This window comes from Balaenoptera ricei, chromosome 1 (assembly GCF_028023285.1).
Source record: "Balaenoptera ricei isolate mBalRic1 chromosome 1, mBalRic1.hap2, whole genome shotgun sequence".
NCBI lineage: Eukaryota > Metazoa > Chordata > Mammalia > Artiodactyla > Balaenopteridae > Balaenoptera > Balaenoptera ricei.
Window position 1 is genome coordinate 106376563 of NC_082639.1, and position 17594 is coordinate 106394156.

General features: G+C 37.3%; 1 protein-coding gene across 16 annotated transcripts in view; it reads left to right on the top strand.

The window, feature by feature from the left end:
* The window catches only part of LOC132369349 (myomegalin), a 213688-nt gene that overhangs the window by 139884 nt on the left and 56210 nt on the right, over nt 1-17594 (top strand). For all 16 annotated transcript variants that reach the window (XR_009504349.1, XM_059929196.1, XM_059929163.1 and 13 more), the window contains 6 exons: nt 116-197; nt 3661-3752; nt 7954-8070; nt 8464-8601; nt 9831-9943; nt 11078-11205. Coding sequence is in view for 15 of the 16 variants with exons in the window: in XM_059929196.1 (XP_059785179.1) it covers nt 116-197; nt 3661-3752; nt 7954-8070; nt 8464-8601; nt 9831-9943; nt 11078-11205 (670 nt within the window). In the remaining variant the exon portion in view is untranslated. The remainder of the gene's footprint in view (nt 1-115; nt 198-3660; nt 3753-7953; nt 8071-8463; nt 8602-9830; nt 9944-11077; nt 11206-17594) is intronic.

Sequence of the window (17594 nt, forward strand, 5' to 3'; positions counted from 1 at the left end):
TGAGGCATAAGTATGATAATTTTAATATCAAGTTGTGTGAGAATGTTCCAAGTCCTTTTCATTGTGATCATGGTTTCTGTATCTTCCTAAATCCCCCGACTCTTCCAATTTTTAGGGTTCAGTGCCTATACCCTCCAGAGATGATAGCACTTCACTGACTGACAAAGGGGATACTAGCATACCCAGGTCTGTGTTAGGTAAGTATCAAATTTCATTTCATTCAGGAACCTCTGTTTTTCCTTCCTGTAGCTCTCTGTTAATAGGTTTGGCCAAGACTCTCTTTCTCTTCCTACCATAATGGAAAAAATAAGTTTGGATTCCACCGAAAGTCTGAAGACATGTGTCTTCTAGGGAGAACTGCCCTTGCCTTATTTTGCATTAAAAGTATTGCTCTGGCTACACGATTTGGCTCAGAGAAACTGCATCCTAATTCTCTTTTTCAGTTAGCTTTGCAGGGATTCAGGAATGCGGGAGGCAGTGTTTCCAGACCTGCACAGCAGGACCACGGGGCTGACGCTGTCTCCTGGGTATCTTAAGCAGGCTGAGGCTGCTCACTGTAAATTGACGTAACCCACATTACAGTGTTGGGAGGGGTAGGCAGTGCCAAGCTCCCCTCCATCCAAGGGATGGTTGTAGGCCTTGAACTCCCTAAAAACAACTGAGCAAAACTCAAATGGGTGCCTTAGATTAGAGTCTCTGACTTTCACAGACCAAAAGGTTGGGATCTAGGGAAGCATCAAAGAAACTATTATCCAGTGAGTTCCAAAAATAGGGGCTCACCATGGTTAGTGGCTTGGTGATTATAGTGCTATGATAAGAAATGTTGTGGACTTGGAGAATTAACTTACGATTTTTTTAATGATTTTAAGAATGTATAAACTTTGTGTTATAGTATAGGGTATTATGGAATTCATAGATGAGTTGTGCAAGTAGTCATTTTTTAGTGGGAAACTTTATGCTAGTTAAAGAGTAAAGGATGCTGGATTTGTTTAATTTACTCCGTATTTACCTTTTTTTAAAAGCATCTTTCCCCAATTTTTTATTTTGCAAATTTCAAGCCTATAGAAAAGTGGCAAAAATAGTACAATGAATACCCATACACAGTTTTATTAAGATTCACCAATGGTTAACATTTTGCTACTTTTGCATTATTTCTTGCATGCACACACACACAGCTATAATGTTTTTTTCTGAACCATTTAAAAATTACTCACAGACATCATTGACGCTTTATCCCTAAATGCTTCATTATGTACTTCCTAAGAACAAGGGCATTCTCTTCCATAACTACAATATAATTATCATGCTCAGGAAATTTAGCTTTAATGTAGTCCTAGTATCTAATGTACAGTCTATATTCAGAGTTCCCATTGTCCCAAGAATATTCTTGATAGCTGGTTGTTCTCCTCCCTCAGGGATCATGCATTGCACCTACTTGTCTTGGTTCTTTAGTCTCTTTTAATCTAGAACAGTTTTCTAGCCTTTTTTGTCTTTTTTTGACATTGGCTTTTTTTTTTCAATTGAAGTATAGTTGATTTACAATGTGTTAATTTCTGATGTACAACAAATTGATTCAGTCTTTTATATATATATATTCTTTTACATTTGGGATTATTACAGGATATTAAATATAGTTCCCTGTGCTGTACAGTGGGACCTTGTTGTTTATCCCTTCTATATATAATAGTTTGCATCTGCTAACCCTAACCTCCCAATCCAACCCTCCCCCCCGCCCCCCTTGACAACCACAAGTCTGTTCTCTGACATTGGCATTTTTTAAAACTCTGGGCCAGCTAATGGCCCTCAATTTGGCTCTGATTGTTTCCTCATGGTTAGATTCAAGTTAAACATCTTTGGCCAGAATACTACGTGGATGATGTCTTTCTCAGTGCATCACATCAGGAGCACATGGTATCAGTTTGTGTTATGCTCGGTGATATTAAGTTTAGTTGTTTGGTTAAGGTTGTATCTGCCAGATGTCTCCACTCTAAAGGCTCATTTTCCCCTTTGTAATTAATAAGTGATCTGCCAGCCAATGCCTTGAGATGTTGATAGTTCTGCTTTCCCACAGTCATTCACCCAGTGGTTTTAGCATCCTTTGAGCTTGTTTGAACTCACTATTTGGTAGTTTAAAAAAGAGATTTTCTATTTCTGAAATTCCTTCTTTGTTTAGTAGTGTGTATTCTTTTATAAAGAAGAGATGCCCTTTCCCTATTCTTCCTACTCCATTTGTTTATATCAGTATGGAGTAATGGGTTCTTTTTTTTAAAAAAATCATTTTATTATCCATTTCTGTCATTATTCCATTTGATAACCAAATTATCCTGGATTTGGCCAACTGGAGCCCCTTCAAGCTGTTCCTCTGTCCTTTCAGTATTTCCCCATCTGTTTTTGAGCACTTCCATACTTTCTGGCACAATAAGATGTTCTGTGATTTTCTTTTACTTTGCCTACCTCCGCCCTGAAATTATCCATTACTTCAAGGAGCTCTCTGGTTCCTTTTAGTGGGTAATGGCATTTATATACTAATATCTGGACATAAGATATGTTCATAGCTACAGGTATGTCATTTGCTTCTAGGCCCTTTTAAGTGAACAGAGCTAAGAATGTTTATATGTATATGTGTGTGTGTGTGTGTGTGTGTGTGTGTGTGTGTGTATACACACACACACACATATATATATCTCCATTTGATACTGATTCCTCTAATTCCAGTTAAACAATACAAGTTCTTTCCGTTATTTCGTATTTGTATCTGCCGTCTCCCAACATTGAGAAACCTGGTTACCTGTAACATCACTATATTTATACATTTGCACAGTACACAAAAATAGTTTCAGAATGGCTACATGAATACCACTATCAACAGTAAATCTATTAAATAATGTTTAAATTTTCTTTATAATTCTTTTTATCCTTAGAATATTTCCCACCAAAGGTGTAGAGTTAGAATACTGAGTTCAAAAATTATTTGGATTAATTTTTTTTTTATCTTCTGGGTGGTTATCTTATCAATTTGCTATTTAGTTTCATTTATTTATGTTAGTATTCAATGTTTGGCTTTTGCTTCCTCATTGTGGAACTAACTTTACACGTTAATAATAAAACATTAACGTGGTTAAAAGCTCAAAAATATAGAAAAGTGTACTCAGAAGTCCCATCTACTTCCCTGTCCTTTCTCTCCTATTTTTACTCATCCCCTGAAGACAACCAGTTTCATTTCTGAGGTATCCTTCCTGTGTTCCTTTTTGCAAAAATACGCAGATTAATCCCATGTGTATATGTGATGTGTATGTGTATGTTCTTATTTCCCCTTTTCCTAATATAAAACATACTTCACTAGATGTATTCTTCTGTGCCCAGCTTGTTGTACTTAATATCTTGGATATCACTCCGTATCAGTTCATAAAGATATTCCTCATTCTTTTTTATGGCTAGATATAGTACTTCACTGTGTGGATATACTATGCTTTATTCATTCTTTTGTAGGCTTGTAGGTTGATTGCAGTATTTTGCTATTACAAATAACGCTGCAAAGAACAACCTGTGCATATGTGATTTGTTGTTGTTGGGTTGTATCTTAAATTCCTTAGAAACAAGGCAGCAAAGATCACATTATGTTGATACTGATTATAACTAGCATTATGTATTCATTTTTAGGAGACTTGGATACAGTTGTAGGGCTGGAAAAAGAACTGAGTAATGCCAAAGAGGAACTTGAGCTCATGGCTAAAAAAGAAAGAGAAAGTCGGGTGAGTTTTCTTGTTAAGCCTAATTTCTTAATTCCTGTTTTTTTCAAAATACTTCATATTTAAAAGAGTAAAATTCTCCAAGTATAATATCTGGGTCCAAATGCAAGTTGAGCCTTTTTTCTTTCTGGAGAAAAATAGAAATCCCTTTATATACACATTTCTCACCAAGATGCTCTTGTTATTTATAATGGGGATCATTAAAACTTTTTAAGTGCTGAAAAAACACAGCTTTCTCTGCCCATTGCTAACCGGAATAAAATAGTTACAAAGGACTTGTGAAAAAATGAAGTGCTATATAATTGCTGCTTAGAATTATTACATTAGATCCATGAAATTAGTTTTAGAAACATGGAACAAGAGAAATTTGAGAAGGACCCACGTTTATTGAGTACTTGCTATATGCAGTGCACTGTACTGGATACTTAAATTAGCACTATTACTTACAGCTCTGCTAAGTAAGTCATATTGGCCCTATTTTATAGATGACGAAGCTGAAACACTGTTTTAAAACGTGGAGGTGGGGAAGAGTTATATGGCTATAAAATGCTAAAGCTAAGATTTAAACTCAAGTCTTTTGTGACTCAAAACACTTCCTAAGAAGTCATTTCCTGGAGCAGATAATTTTTCCCATTCATATGCTCTATTTCTAGCAATAGAGGTTTCATCAGTTTTCTTAGAAGAGGCCTCTCAGCCTTACAGAATCCCTTCCACTTCTTCTTCCCTATACAGCTAGTTGTTTGTACTATGATGTAGGAGAAGCATTAGGGCCACAGTATAGAGTTATAGACTAAAACTGAAAGCCTTTATGTTACTATGGCCTCTATTTTAGAAGATCGGTCAGTGTCATGGGTTCCTAAATTAAGTTTAGCTGGCTAGTCTGTATAGCTCCTCAGTTTTGTTCTACCTCTTTGTCATAGTTACATCTATAATATAAAACCTGCATTCATATTTGTGATGAAATTATCTTATTGTACCTCTAATTTCTCTTTTCATTACCATATTTCTCCTTACAGAGTTATATGACTCAAGTTTTGAGGATATGAAATTGTGTGGCATTTTAAAAATACTAGTTTAAAAAATCCCCTAGTTCCCCTCCTTTTTTTTGTTTCTGCCCTAGCCATTATCATGTCAGATAATTTAGTTGCCACATGCTGTTCCTATTTATCTCACATATATTCAGTTAAGAGTAATGTTACTTTTGGTTTTGTCCTGTTTTCAGGATCATAAAATTATAATGACTATAAATAAATATTTTGAAGAAAAATATTTAAAAGAAAAAGATGGGTATTTTGAGTGAGTTATATTTAGCTCTATTGCTTACGTCTGTATGTTCTTAATCAACTACAACTTCTCAATTCAATGCTATGTATTTTCATTATCACATTTCCTCTCATATTAGGTATTTACCAAAGCGATATGGATTTTCCCAGATTTTTCAACATTCCCCCTACTCCCTTGAGATAATAGTAGTGGTGGTAATAATAGTTATCATTCATTGATTGCCTGCTATGTGCCACACACTTTAATACATTTTCTCTATTCTCACATAACCCTGAAAAGTAGATATTATTCCCATTTTACAATTGAAGAATCTGAAGCTCAGTTTAAATTGCCTTGTTCAGGAGATTATGCCAAGATTTAAGACCCATGTCTATCTGACTGCAGACCTTTAGCATGCTGCAATAATGTTTTTTCTTCATGTTTTCATGTTTCTTCAATGGTGCAACTACCTCGATATAAAATGGCAGAGGTCTCTGATGAGGGCCTAATAAAGAGCACCCCTTTTTCCATACCCAAGATCTGAACAAAATGAGAAATGAAACAAAATAGTGGCAGATAGTTTGGTACTTTATCAACTGTATTACTGATAAAGTCTTACATAGAGAATTTAATGTAAGAACTAAGCGGGCCTGCTGGCCAATCCCCAGAATTAGGTAGACTTATCTGCCCAGACAGGCAACGCTGGGCCTCAGCAGACCATTCTGCATGGTGGGGAAGAGCTTGCCTTTGGAGAAGCAGTGGCTTCCTACAGGCAGCTGTCTCCCAAGAAGAGGAAAGGTGGAACTAAGTCAAGCTTGCTTGGTTTATTCTTCCCCTGTCTACTGTTAAGTCCCTTTGGCCTGCCTAGGGTTGAGTGAGTAAAGGGGTGGAGAGAGGTCAGGAGTTACAGTAACTGAGCTCCTTCAACAAGGAAGGAAATATGAGGAGAAGCATTTCCTCCTAATCTGCCACAGTAGCCCAGAATCATCAAATACCTTTGTATAGTTATAAACCATCATTAGCCCACACAGTGATTCTATAAGCATTGATGGAGTTAGAAGATACACAAGTAGGACTTCCCTGGTGGCGCAGTGGTTAAGAATCCATCTGCCAATGCAGGGGACACAGGTTCGAGCCCTGGTCCAGGAAGATCCCACATGCCGCGGAGCAACTAAGCCCGTGCACCACAACTACTGAGCCTGCGCTCTAGAGCCCGCGAGCCCAACTACTGAGCCCTCATGCCACAACTACTGAAGCCCGCGCACCTAGAGCCCATGCCCCGCAATAAGAGAAACCACCACAATGAGAAGTCTGCGCACCTTAGCGAAGAGTAGCCCCCGCTCGCCACAACTAGAGGAAGCCTGCGCGCAACAATGAAGACCCAACACAGCCAAAAATAAATAAGTAAATTTATTTAAAAAAAAAAAGATACACAAGTAAAATTTTTATTGCTTATAACTTACATTTTATATTACTTAAGGAAAAAGGTGCTGCTTCCTTTAGGAAGCTTGATTACACTTTAAACTAGCTATGTGTCATCCATCTTCACTTATCACAACTACTTTTAAAAAATTATCTCAAAATATTTCCTTAAAATATTTACTTACAAATAACTTGCCATTACCATGAAGCATATAAGACATAGCCTGGTGGCTCTGAGTCTACTTCCTTGAGTTTACATTCTGGATCTACCACTTACTGGCTCTGATTTTGAACAAGTTCCTTAATTTCTCTCAGCCTCAGTCACCTCATCTGTCAATTGAGGAGTAGAAGAGTAGTTATCCTGTAGGGTTGTTGGGAGGATTCACTCATTCTTTCATTCATCAGCTATATGGGTACCTTCTCTAAGCCAGGGCAAGTGGTGGGGATGAATAGGGAACAAAATCAACAAAGTCCCTGACCCTATGTAATTAATTCTTCCTGGGGAGATTCAGACAACAAATAATATAATTACAGATTGTCATAAGCGATATGAGGGAAATAATAGAAAGGAACATGTATGGGACCATTTGAGATAGAGTGGCTAGAGAATGCTTCTCTGAGCAGATGCCTTGTAAGCTGGGACTCGAGGATGAGAAGGAGGCAACTGGGGAAGATATTTCAAGCAGAGAGAATAGTAGGTGCAAAGGCTCTGAGTCAAGAGAAAGTCTGGTATTCCTAGAACAGGAAAAGTCCAGTGTGCCTAGAAAATCATGAATGAGGTAGAAAATGGTTCATATTGAGGTTGAAAAAGTGGGCAGAAGCCAAGTCATTAGGTTTGTTAAAAGGATTAAATATATACAAAGTATTTTTTATAAGGCCTGGAACACAGTAATAAGCACCTAGTAAATGTTCCCAGCTGTGGAAATTATCATAATTGAATATTTGGCTGTCATTTTCTGGTGAGGAGAGATGAAAGATACAACATTGAACGTTTAGGGCCTACAGTGTTAACTTTTGGTAGGACTTCTTCATAGGTGGTGGTGTGTTCTTCCATCAGGAGGTGTGTAATGTTTGGTGATCTCTTGTGATATTGATGATCGATGCCTCTATTAATTCATTAAGGCTTGCAAAAATGGAGATATTCTGCCTTTTTTTAATCTTTTAGCTGAAATACTTAGGTAAAGAAAAACATCTATTCTTGCATCTGCTAATGGTAACCCATTTTTTAAAGAAGTATAATAAACTCATTAATTAAACAAATTTTGTATGTTTTGTAGTGCTAACAAAGATGGAGGACATCATTAAAACCACATTACAACTTCCCATGAAACACCCTTTTGTACTGCACAGTGCAGTTTATTGATCTGATCCAGTAGTGCACTATTCATGTTCTAGTTTCTATTTGCACTACTGGCTGATAGTGATAAGATATGGAAAAGCATTTGCTTCAGTGTTAAAATATAATTGTGCCACGTATTGTTTCCTCTACCCACTGACTTCAGGATTTCTTTCTCCACAGATGGAACTCTCTGCCCTCCAGTCCATGATGGCTGTGCAAGAGGAAGAGCTGCAGGTGCAGGCTGCTGATATGGAGTCCCTGACCAGGACAATACAGATTAAAGAAGACCTCATAAAGGTCTTTCAAAGCTTTTTAAAGACTATTGGAAATGATTACAGCTCAGAATACCTGTAGGGGACCTTCAGACAACACTTGGATACATTGAGTCTTCTTATGCACTGTTAGTTTGAGCCTCTTGATATTGCCGTATTCTCTCTGGTTTATGTCAGAGTTGCTAAGATTTCATAAAGAAGCTATTGTTACCGTCATACGGCTTATTAATATCCCACTTAAAGTATAGCAGACTATTTCAAGAGATTTGTTACTTTGTTCCTGTGCTGAATAGCGTTTTTATTACTTATTGGGTTGGCCAAAAAGTTCGTTTGGGTTTTTCCATAAGATCTTATGGAAAAACCCAAACTTTTGGGGCAACCCAATATTTTTATTACTATACTTGTTTTTGACTTTTAGGACCTGCAAATGCAGCTGGTTGATCCTGAAGACATACCAGCTATGGAACGCCTGACCCAAGAAGTCTTACTTCTTCAGGAAAAAGTTGCTTCAGTAGAATCACAGGGTCAGGAAACGTCTGGAAACCGAAGACAACAAGTAAGTTATTGAATTACAAACCTTATTTTTTACCGTGAGATAAACAACGAACAAGCCGTCAATCTCAATTACTTATGAAGGTGTCCGTTGATGGAATTTCATAGAAACTCTGTGCTCTAAAGTTCCCTGCCTTTGTCAGTAGCAGCCACAGATGCTCTTTTCTCACACGTGTAGTTCCTTTGTAACTGCTGTCCCGTATGTGACCTCTCTTTAATGCCAAGCTTCTTAAAATGACTTGTTTGCCTCTACTCCTCCCTGTCTCCACTATCATCTCTCTCACTAACTACTCATGTCATTCCAAGCTAGCTTTTAACTCTACCAGTTCACTTAAATAGATCTCTGCGGTTATGCACTATCATAGCTCATCTTCTTTATAGCACTTACCGTAGCTCACAATGACATGTGTCTGTGACTCATGAATGTCTTTTTCCCCCACTAGATAGTAAGCTTATCCTTAGAACAGAGTCTGGCACATAGAAGGTGCCCCATAAATGTTTATTGAATGAATGAAGAGCACTGGTAAGTCCTATTGTATGTTTCCCTCTTGCCCTTCCTTGCTTTCTCTCCCACTCCTTCTTCTTGGCCTCTTTCCTGTCCTTCTGGCTTCGCTCTCCTCTTTCTTCTTCTTGCTCCCATATTTGAATTCTGCCTGATAGAGTTTTTTTTTTTCTTAATTAATTTATTTTATTTTATTTATTTTTGGCTGCATTGGGTTTTCGTTGCTGCGTGCGGGCTTTCTCTAGTTGTGGCGAGCGGGGGCTACTCTTTGTTGTGGTGCGCAGGCTTCTCATTGTGGTGGTTTCTCTTGTTGCGGAGCACGGGCTCTAGGTGCGCAGGCTTCAGTAGTTGTGGTGCATGGGCTCAGTAGTTGTGGCCCGCGGGTTCTAGAGTGCAGGCTCAGTAGTTGTGGTGCACAGGCTTAGTTGCTCCACGGCATGTGGGATCTTCCTGGATCAGGGCTTGAACCCATGTCCTCTCCATTGGCAGGCGGATTCTTAACCACTGCACCCACCAGGGAAGCCCCTGATAGAGTTTTAAAGATAAAAATAGATAATATGGCATTGACTTGAAAACTGTAACATACTATATATAGAAAGGTTAAGTCAGTAATGAGATAGTGAGCTTTTTGAGTCATAGTTCATGCTAATACATTCTTTTGGTCTCTTTCTCAGGATTAACTGTGGCTTCATGTCTCTATTTGCATGTTGCTTCTATTCTTTTTCCCTCAGTTGCTGCTGATGTTAGAAGGACTGGTAGATGAACGGAGTCGGCTCAATGAGGCCTTACAAGCAGAGAGACAGCTCTATAGCAGTCTGGTGAAGTTCCATGCCCATCCAGAGAGGTAAGAGAGTGACTGCACTGTTTTTCCTTTTATTCCTCATTAAGTGCAGATGCTTACAGTATACAAGGAGGGAGAAAAAGAAAATCATAACTGGGACTACCCAACTTGTCACTAGTTGTAGGGATTGCTCTGAGCCTCAGTGTCTAAATCTTAAGTCAGGAATAGCATCCATTTCATGTAGCTATTGCAAAGATCAAATGAGGAGACGTGTCAGGTGTCTAAAATAATGCTTGCATATAGTAAGCACTCATTGTATGTTTCTTTCATCTCTCTAATCCATGTCCTATTAAAGCCTGCTTCATTATAAGACTATAAAGGGCACTGATACTCATTGAATATAACTGAAGAAAATATAATTGTTGTCATGGCTAATATTACCCCAGGATTACTCATAGCCATCATGATGAATCTATTCTCCTGTACCTCTTGATTTTTGGTCATGTATATTATATCCTTCTGGTTCATTTTATATTCCCTTAATTTTTTTTTCTTATTTTGCCTTCCCTCCTAGCCCCTTTCTCTCTTTCCTAATTTGTATTCTTTTACTATTCAGTTTTTTCTAATTTATTTTTGAGTTAAAAATTTTTTTTTCTTTCTCCTTCAAGAAAATGAAGGCAGAGGAAAGGTAAAATAGGATCACTTGTGTTACTTTATAAAGAATCTCTGCATCTTTGTGAACTGGATTCCTTTTCAGAGCACTGTCAATTTTTGGTAAAAAATGAGAAAACAAATATCTTCAGTAGCGACCCTACTTGGCTCAATATCGATTCAGTTTGCATTTAGTTTTTCCTGGGTTTTGGCTTTTCAGAAACTAATGCTTTTAGTTAAAAAATGAAATTTCTCTTAGTGGGCTATAGGGGTGTGAGATAAATATTAGGAACTATAATTTTATGTCAAATTGGCCCAGAATCTAGGATAAAGGGACAAACTTTACAGAAAGCAGGCCTTGCTAATCTACCGGCATTGAACACAAGGGCCACAACAAAGACCACGTTCATTTACTGTGTCCTAGAGAACAATTACTCCAGGAGTCTCATGGCTCAGAGTGACACTGATGGCTCTTTGGAAGCATCTGTTGACTCATTACATTGATGGCTAATCCATTTTCCTTCCATGTATGGCATGTTTAATCAGCTCTGAGAGAGACCGAACTCTGCAGGTGGAACTAGAAGGGGCCCAGGTGATACGCAGTCGGCTAGAAGAAGTTCTTGGAAGAAGCCTGGAGCGCTTAAGCAGGCTGGAGACCATGGCCGCCATTGGAGGTGGGGAACTGGAAAGTGTGCGAGTTCTTCACGAGCATGCCTTCTGAGCACTGGCGGGTCAGACTGCAGCCCGGGATGGAGACCCTTGTTTGCACTAACCAGAGAGCCTTGTCTGACTTTGGCAGAATTAAACAGTGACTTACTAATGATAGAACTGGTACAAGTAGCATCAACTACAAAGTGAAACTCACTTTAGTCTACCTGTATTTCACTGTACATAGCTGTCTCTAAGTTGAATGGTGGAGGTTACAAAGTATATTTACGCACTATAAATCATTCCATTTTAGTTTTCCCACCTGTTTTCATTCTTTCCCCCAGCCCTTCTTTTCCCTCATCCCTTCTACAGGCCAATAAAGTTTATTCCTCCCCCACTTTCACAATCCATTTCCTATGTTCCACATCATGTCATAAATGCATGCGTGTGTATTATTTTTGCCATTCAATCAACTCCTGCTCTTTGAGTGAGAGCAATTTTTTAATCAAGTAAAAGTTTCAAGATAAGAGAGAGATAAGAGATTGAGAGTCTATAAGAATGACTTTGCAAAAGTGGTATAATCCTTATCAGAAGGTAACCAAAGCCAAGTTTTGCAATAATAGACTGAAAGTATTCGGAAGGCCAAGTTAAAGAGCAGAGGCAAAGACTGTTAAAGTGTTTATAGTAAACCTTTACCTCTAATATTGTTTCAGAGTTGATTATTGAATGACAGTGAAATTAGATTAGGTGCAGATTAAATTCCATTAAATTTTTTTTCTTTAAACTAAGGGTATTGTATCTAGTCAGAACACAACTTTAAGAAAGCTCCCAGGTCTTCCAGAGTCAGAATTCTCTATATAAAAAGATAATTTCAAATGTAATGTCCTCCTTTAAATTCAGTATTTCACCAAATAACTCATTATGACTAGAAGAGAATATTTCTTGCATATTTTTAATTTGGTAATGGCACTAGATGGAGTCCTGTATTTTTTACTTTTTAGTGCTTTTGCATTTCTCCATATTACAATAAGTAATAGGCTTCTGGCTTCGATGTGTTTGAATAGTTTAGAAAGAAATGTCGCAGATCTTTCTAGGTTTTGGTCATCGTCTCAATGCTTTCTTATTTCAACATGACAGATGTAAGGAAGGGGGCCCTTGAGATTATACTTCTGGTATCTTAAATGTCAAGAGTATAAAAAGTAACCAAGGTTACTTTGGAGCCTTGCTAACCCATGAGGTTTCTTATTTCTGCTGGAATTAATTTCCTAGATTAGAAGCTGAGGTTTCAGTTTTTAAACATGGAATTTGGTGAATAGGGATTGAGGCTCTTTAGCCCCATAAATGTGACCGAGTACCCTTTCTAAACAAGGTGGAGCACAGTGGTTTTTCTTTTTGCCCTCCATTTTTTACATGACACTTTTATTTCTTTCACATTCATGTGTTGACATGGCTTGCTTACCTTATAAATTCTGTCAAGTTTCTGTAACCTTAGCCACGCCTGTAACAGATAGAGCATCTGTCACTCTAAAATGGACAGGGAAGAAAATATTCTACTGGAGAAACACCATGGAATTCTCTGATTAAGTATTGATAGTTTGTAAAAGATTGGTAGCCATAAGCTTTCCTCTTAATGGAAAGCTTTTCAGTTTTAATAGGCTTTGGGTGGTACAGGGATCATTTAAGAAAGGAGATTGGAAGTATAAGCAGAATCATCCATTTTTTCTTAGTCTTCCAATGTTTAGTGACCCTTTCCTGCACAAAGCTCTGTAACATTGTAGAAGTAAATAGGAGGGTAATCGAGCTGTAGAAATATCACCCCACCAAAGACTAGCCTGTCATATGATTACAAGGCATTTAAGAAATGCCTTTCCTTATTTTTACTAATAGACCAATGACACTTTCTAAGTTTCCTATTAAGATTCAACCATGGATGATATTTAGGTTCTAATGGCTCATAGTGATTACAGTAATTTATGTAAACTACTACTTCTGTTTCTGTCATTCTCCAACGAGAATAGGAATTTCCCTTGTTATCTTGAACAGTTGCTAAGTGTTAGAAATATTAAGGTAGTGGGGTGAATAATGAGAAACTCAACTTCCTACTGAACAATGAACAACATACGTAGATTGGGAGAGAAAGTAAGTGAATTCTAGTCCTGATTTGGATCTTGAAAAGATAGAGTAACTTGTGCTATAGCTACTTACCTTTGATATTGGTCCTTGGGAAACATTTTAGAAAATTAGGTGATTTAGTGGTACAAGAGAAATTAAAAGTTTGGTCTTGATAACGTAGATGTGACTAAAATCTGGTACTGACTTTCTGGTCTGTATAGCTGGAATGAGGCTTGCAAACAGTGCTAACTGGAGAGAGCTTGCTGGTCTAACAATTTTGTGTGGTAATTTGGCATCTTATTAGAGAACATGATTCTAATGCATTTTGGTCTGTATCCCACAGATAGATGATGCTTTGGCCACATCATTCATATAATCATATTTAGTGTGCTATAATATGATTCCATTCTCTCTTCAGGGGCACAGACATTTTCTTTTACTGAATTATTCTACTTTTGCCAGGGATTTTTCAACCTTAAAATAATTTTAGATAAAGTATTGTGTGCTTATAGAACCTTGTGCTTGAATAAAAAGCATGAAAGAAAATGAAATGAAATTCTCACTCAGGCTATGCTTAATTGGAAGAATAGAACTTAAATTGAGAAAAATGCATATTGATAGATTTGGTCTTTCTCACATTTCCTATTTGGTTGTAATGGTTGTAAGAGGTCAGGGTAGTTGAAGTCTATAGTTTTTAGAGCTAGAGAGTTGAAAAGGACCTCCAAGAAGATTTATTTAATGAGTGAAATGGAGTCTTTTTGACAGATATTTCCCGTAAACTCTTCTCTATTACAGGTTTAAACTATATCATTGAAGTCTGGTGATTGTTAGTGCCTAGTATAAATCGACATTTTTCTGGTGTTCTCTTTTTAGCTATTTAGCCAAGTTATAACTTTTTCTGAAAAGGCCTCATGGGACTATTTTAACGTTGTCACCCTTTTACTTTGATGGGGTGTACTTCTATCCTTATCCCCCCCGACCCAACCCTCTCCCACACCCACCTCTCTACATTCAGTTGTGGATGGTAGCAATATTTTTGGTTCCTCCACTTCCTCCTTCATATTTTTAAAAGATTTGTCCTTGTCATTATGTATAGTGAGAGATCTGTTAAAGATCAAGAAAATCTTGACCTGGATAGGATATTAGATCCAAGCCACGAGTGTCCTTAGGAGGTTCTTTCGTTTATTCTACTTGCACAGTTTATACATAAATGGCAGATATATATAAAAGACCTATCACTTTTATGCTTACTTATGCTTCTAATTCAGTATCTGGTTGAGAGGTTTGGTTCATAGCTTCAAAACAGTGCAAAAAAATTGATTTCAGTTCTCTCTGCTTCAGTCTCCTAGTTGGATCTAGAGTCTTCTGATTAGGGAAAGAAAGAATAGATCAGATCACACCCAAAATTTCTCCTTTCATTGAGGAATAAAGGTTGACTGACCTACCTAAAGTCACTTCCCTTTGGACTGTAAGCCCTAGAGGAAACTATAATTTAATACCTTTGCTTTCCTTGAGCTAGTATTGGAAAACTCTAGTTCCTGTTGTTAGGATAAAGTTACTGTTTTCTGGTTTCTTGGTCTTTTTATTTGAAAAAGTCACAGACTCTTCATGTCCCTGAAAAACTCAAGTTGCCGCTTCAACTAGGGTCTCAGTAGTAATTCTAGAGGCCTGCAGGCAGTGTGCAGGGATATATGACAAACTTGCTAGGGAGTCGGGAAGGAATACAGTGACCCACACACTTTTAAAGTCCATTTTCCATCCTGCCTTATAGAAATGGCACTAGAGGTGGGATAAATGAAGTTAGCTTTCTTTTTCAGATACTAACATCCTGTGAGATACAATCATATAGAGTATTTTCTCATTTCTCTTTGGGGTAGAGCTCAGAGAGCTTTTCTTCTCCCTTTGGTAGTATAGAACCATTTGTACTGTAGAAAGAATAGCTGGGAATATGGAGCACATATAAGGCAACCCAATTAAAAAACAGAAGGAATGAGTCAGTGGGACAGTACATCAGAGTGATTTCTGTGGGGTAATACTTTCTGCATCTTAATGCTTTTTGGACTATGGATTTAAGCCACCCTCCCACTAGACTTTTGGAGCAATAACTTTTTTAAGCCTTTTTTTATTATGATTGAAAGACTACCATGTTGCTTTTAAGTAGTTTGAGTATTGACAGAAGGTAAGTTCTCAACTTCTTTCTATGTAATCACTGAGCCAGGATGAATTTCCCAAAGAAATTTCCCAAATAAAGCAAATTTATAAGTTGCTTCCAACAAAGGATGGGAAGTGGAAGGGACACATAAAACTGTAGAGCTGACAATACTAATTTTATCAGATTTCAAATAAGAATAATTAAACTTATAAAGTGACATACTAATTCTTTTTGCATTACTTTCCCTTTTTGTTGTTTAAAGTCAAATTCCAGAAATAAAAATCTTTATCATACTGTTTTCTTCTTGCTAAAGCTGGAAGGATAAAATAGTTCATCAACATCAGAAAATGTTTGATCTAAAGTAATATGAAGAGTAGTGTTGTTAATTAAGTACATGAACCAAATGGACTTCCTTGTTCCCTTTGAGAACTCATGATTGTCTAGGAAATGCATGTAGGTTTGTTTTTGGTATATAACATGAGTATACAGTGCTTCCTTTTGCAATTATCAAAATCACTGCTCTGAAATACCAGCCTGTCTCTCAATCTGTGAACTTTAGAGGCATGTGTATATACAAGTATGTTTTATAAACCATGAATTTCTGTCTGTTTCCATGAAGTACTATCAGTTTGATAATAAAAGCAGGTTTACTTTTATCACTTAAAGTTTTGGTCTTAGGGCTGTTGAGAAAAATTAGAGTGATTCATAACAATTTAAATGAAGAAGGAAGTGACGTGTTAAATAATCCAGTAACGTGGTGCTAGATTATTTCTAGGACTATTTCCCCACCAAAACAAGCTGTAAATTTTCATTTCTTCATGGCACTGTGTTGTGTTAAATTGTGTTAACATTTGTGCTGAAATGGAGCGTGTACTTTTTTATATATAAGTGTTAGAATTTCAGCTACTTTAGTTGAGACACAGAAAACTGTCACTGATCCAATAAAAGTATCAAAGGCCAAACTAACTATTTGGTTTCATTCTTAAAAGATTTATGAGAAAAGTAGAGAAAGCTCATATCTTTTTTTTTCCCTTATAGGAGAATCAGTCTATTGATTATTGTACTAAAATTCCAAGTCAAATAAGGCTAAGGAAATTTAACTAAAGAAAGGAAGGGGAAGAAACCTGAATTTTTCTACTCTCAAGGAAGTGAGACTAAAGAAACAGCATTATACTTCCCCCAGAAGTGTGAAATGGACTACTTTACCTTAAAAAAACATTTCTTGCTCTCCTTGCTGAAGGAGAGTAGTAGAAAGTGGGATGAAAATTTGAGGAGTCCATTGTTTTGGTGGGTGGTGGTGTCCCTGTGTATGTTCCTGGAAAGGCCTGCTCCTTGTGTTCTTTGAGGAAAAAAGAGATCATAAGCAGGAAGAATTCCTTGACATTACAGACTTTTAAGTCACTGAAAACAGTTGCCTTCTGAATTGTAAGCTTGTAAGCTGGAAGGGTACCTAAGAGATGTTGCAATTTAAAGACAGAGATATACCATGAAGGGGCTTGACTGCAGACAACAGATTTCTAGCTACTTCATTTCCAATATCAGAATCTGTGTAGTTAAAGAATTTTATTTCTTGGCAGAAGCTTATGGAAGATTATATGAAATCTTAAAGTTTTCTTATGGTCCAGAAGGGAATGGATGCAGGTAATACTGCAGTTGGATAGGAGACCTTTTTTCTTTGATCCTCTCATGTAGCATCATCATATTTAAGTCATCAATAGTTGGTTCATGACGTGAACAGGTGAGAGTTCTTGTAATGAGCACATGGCAGAGTGCCTAGGAGTGAAAGTGAGGTGAGCCCAGAGGACATAAGGGCCTGGCACTGAGGGAAAAACAGCCGGGCGCTTGTCACTGCAAACTTGTTCGTGCTGTAAAGTTTAGCTCTTGGAATCCCCTTTCAAAATTAGTCAAATAAGACTCCTGTGTTCTGAGCAACTTTATGGGAAAATATTACTCCTTTTCTGTTGGTTGCGTATAAATGGCTTGAAAAGGAAACAATAATGATGGTAGAGTAGAATTTGGAGAATATGGTCTTGTTGCAGCCCAGTTGGGACTCGTTACTGAAGAATTAACACTTCATGACTTTCCCTCAAGGCTTATTTGTGCACGATGCAGTTTTAAGGCAGTTATTATTTAATGATGATGAATCCTATT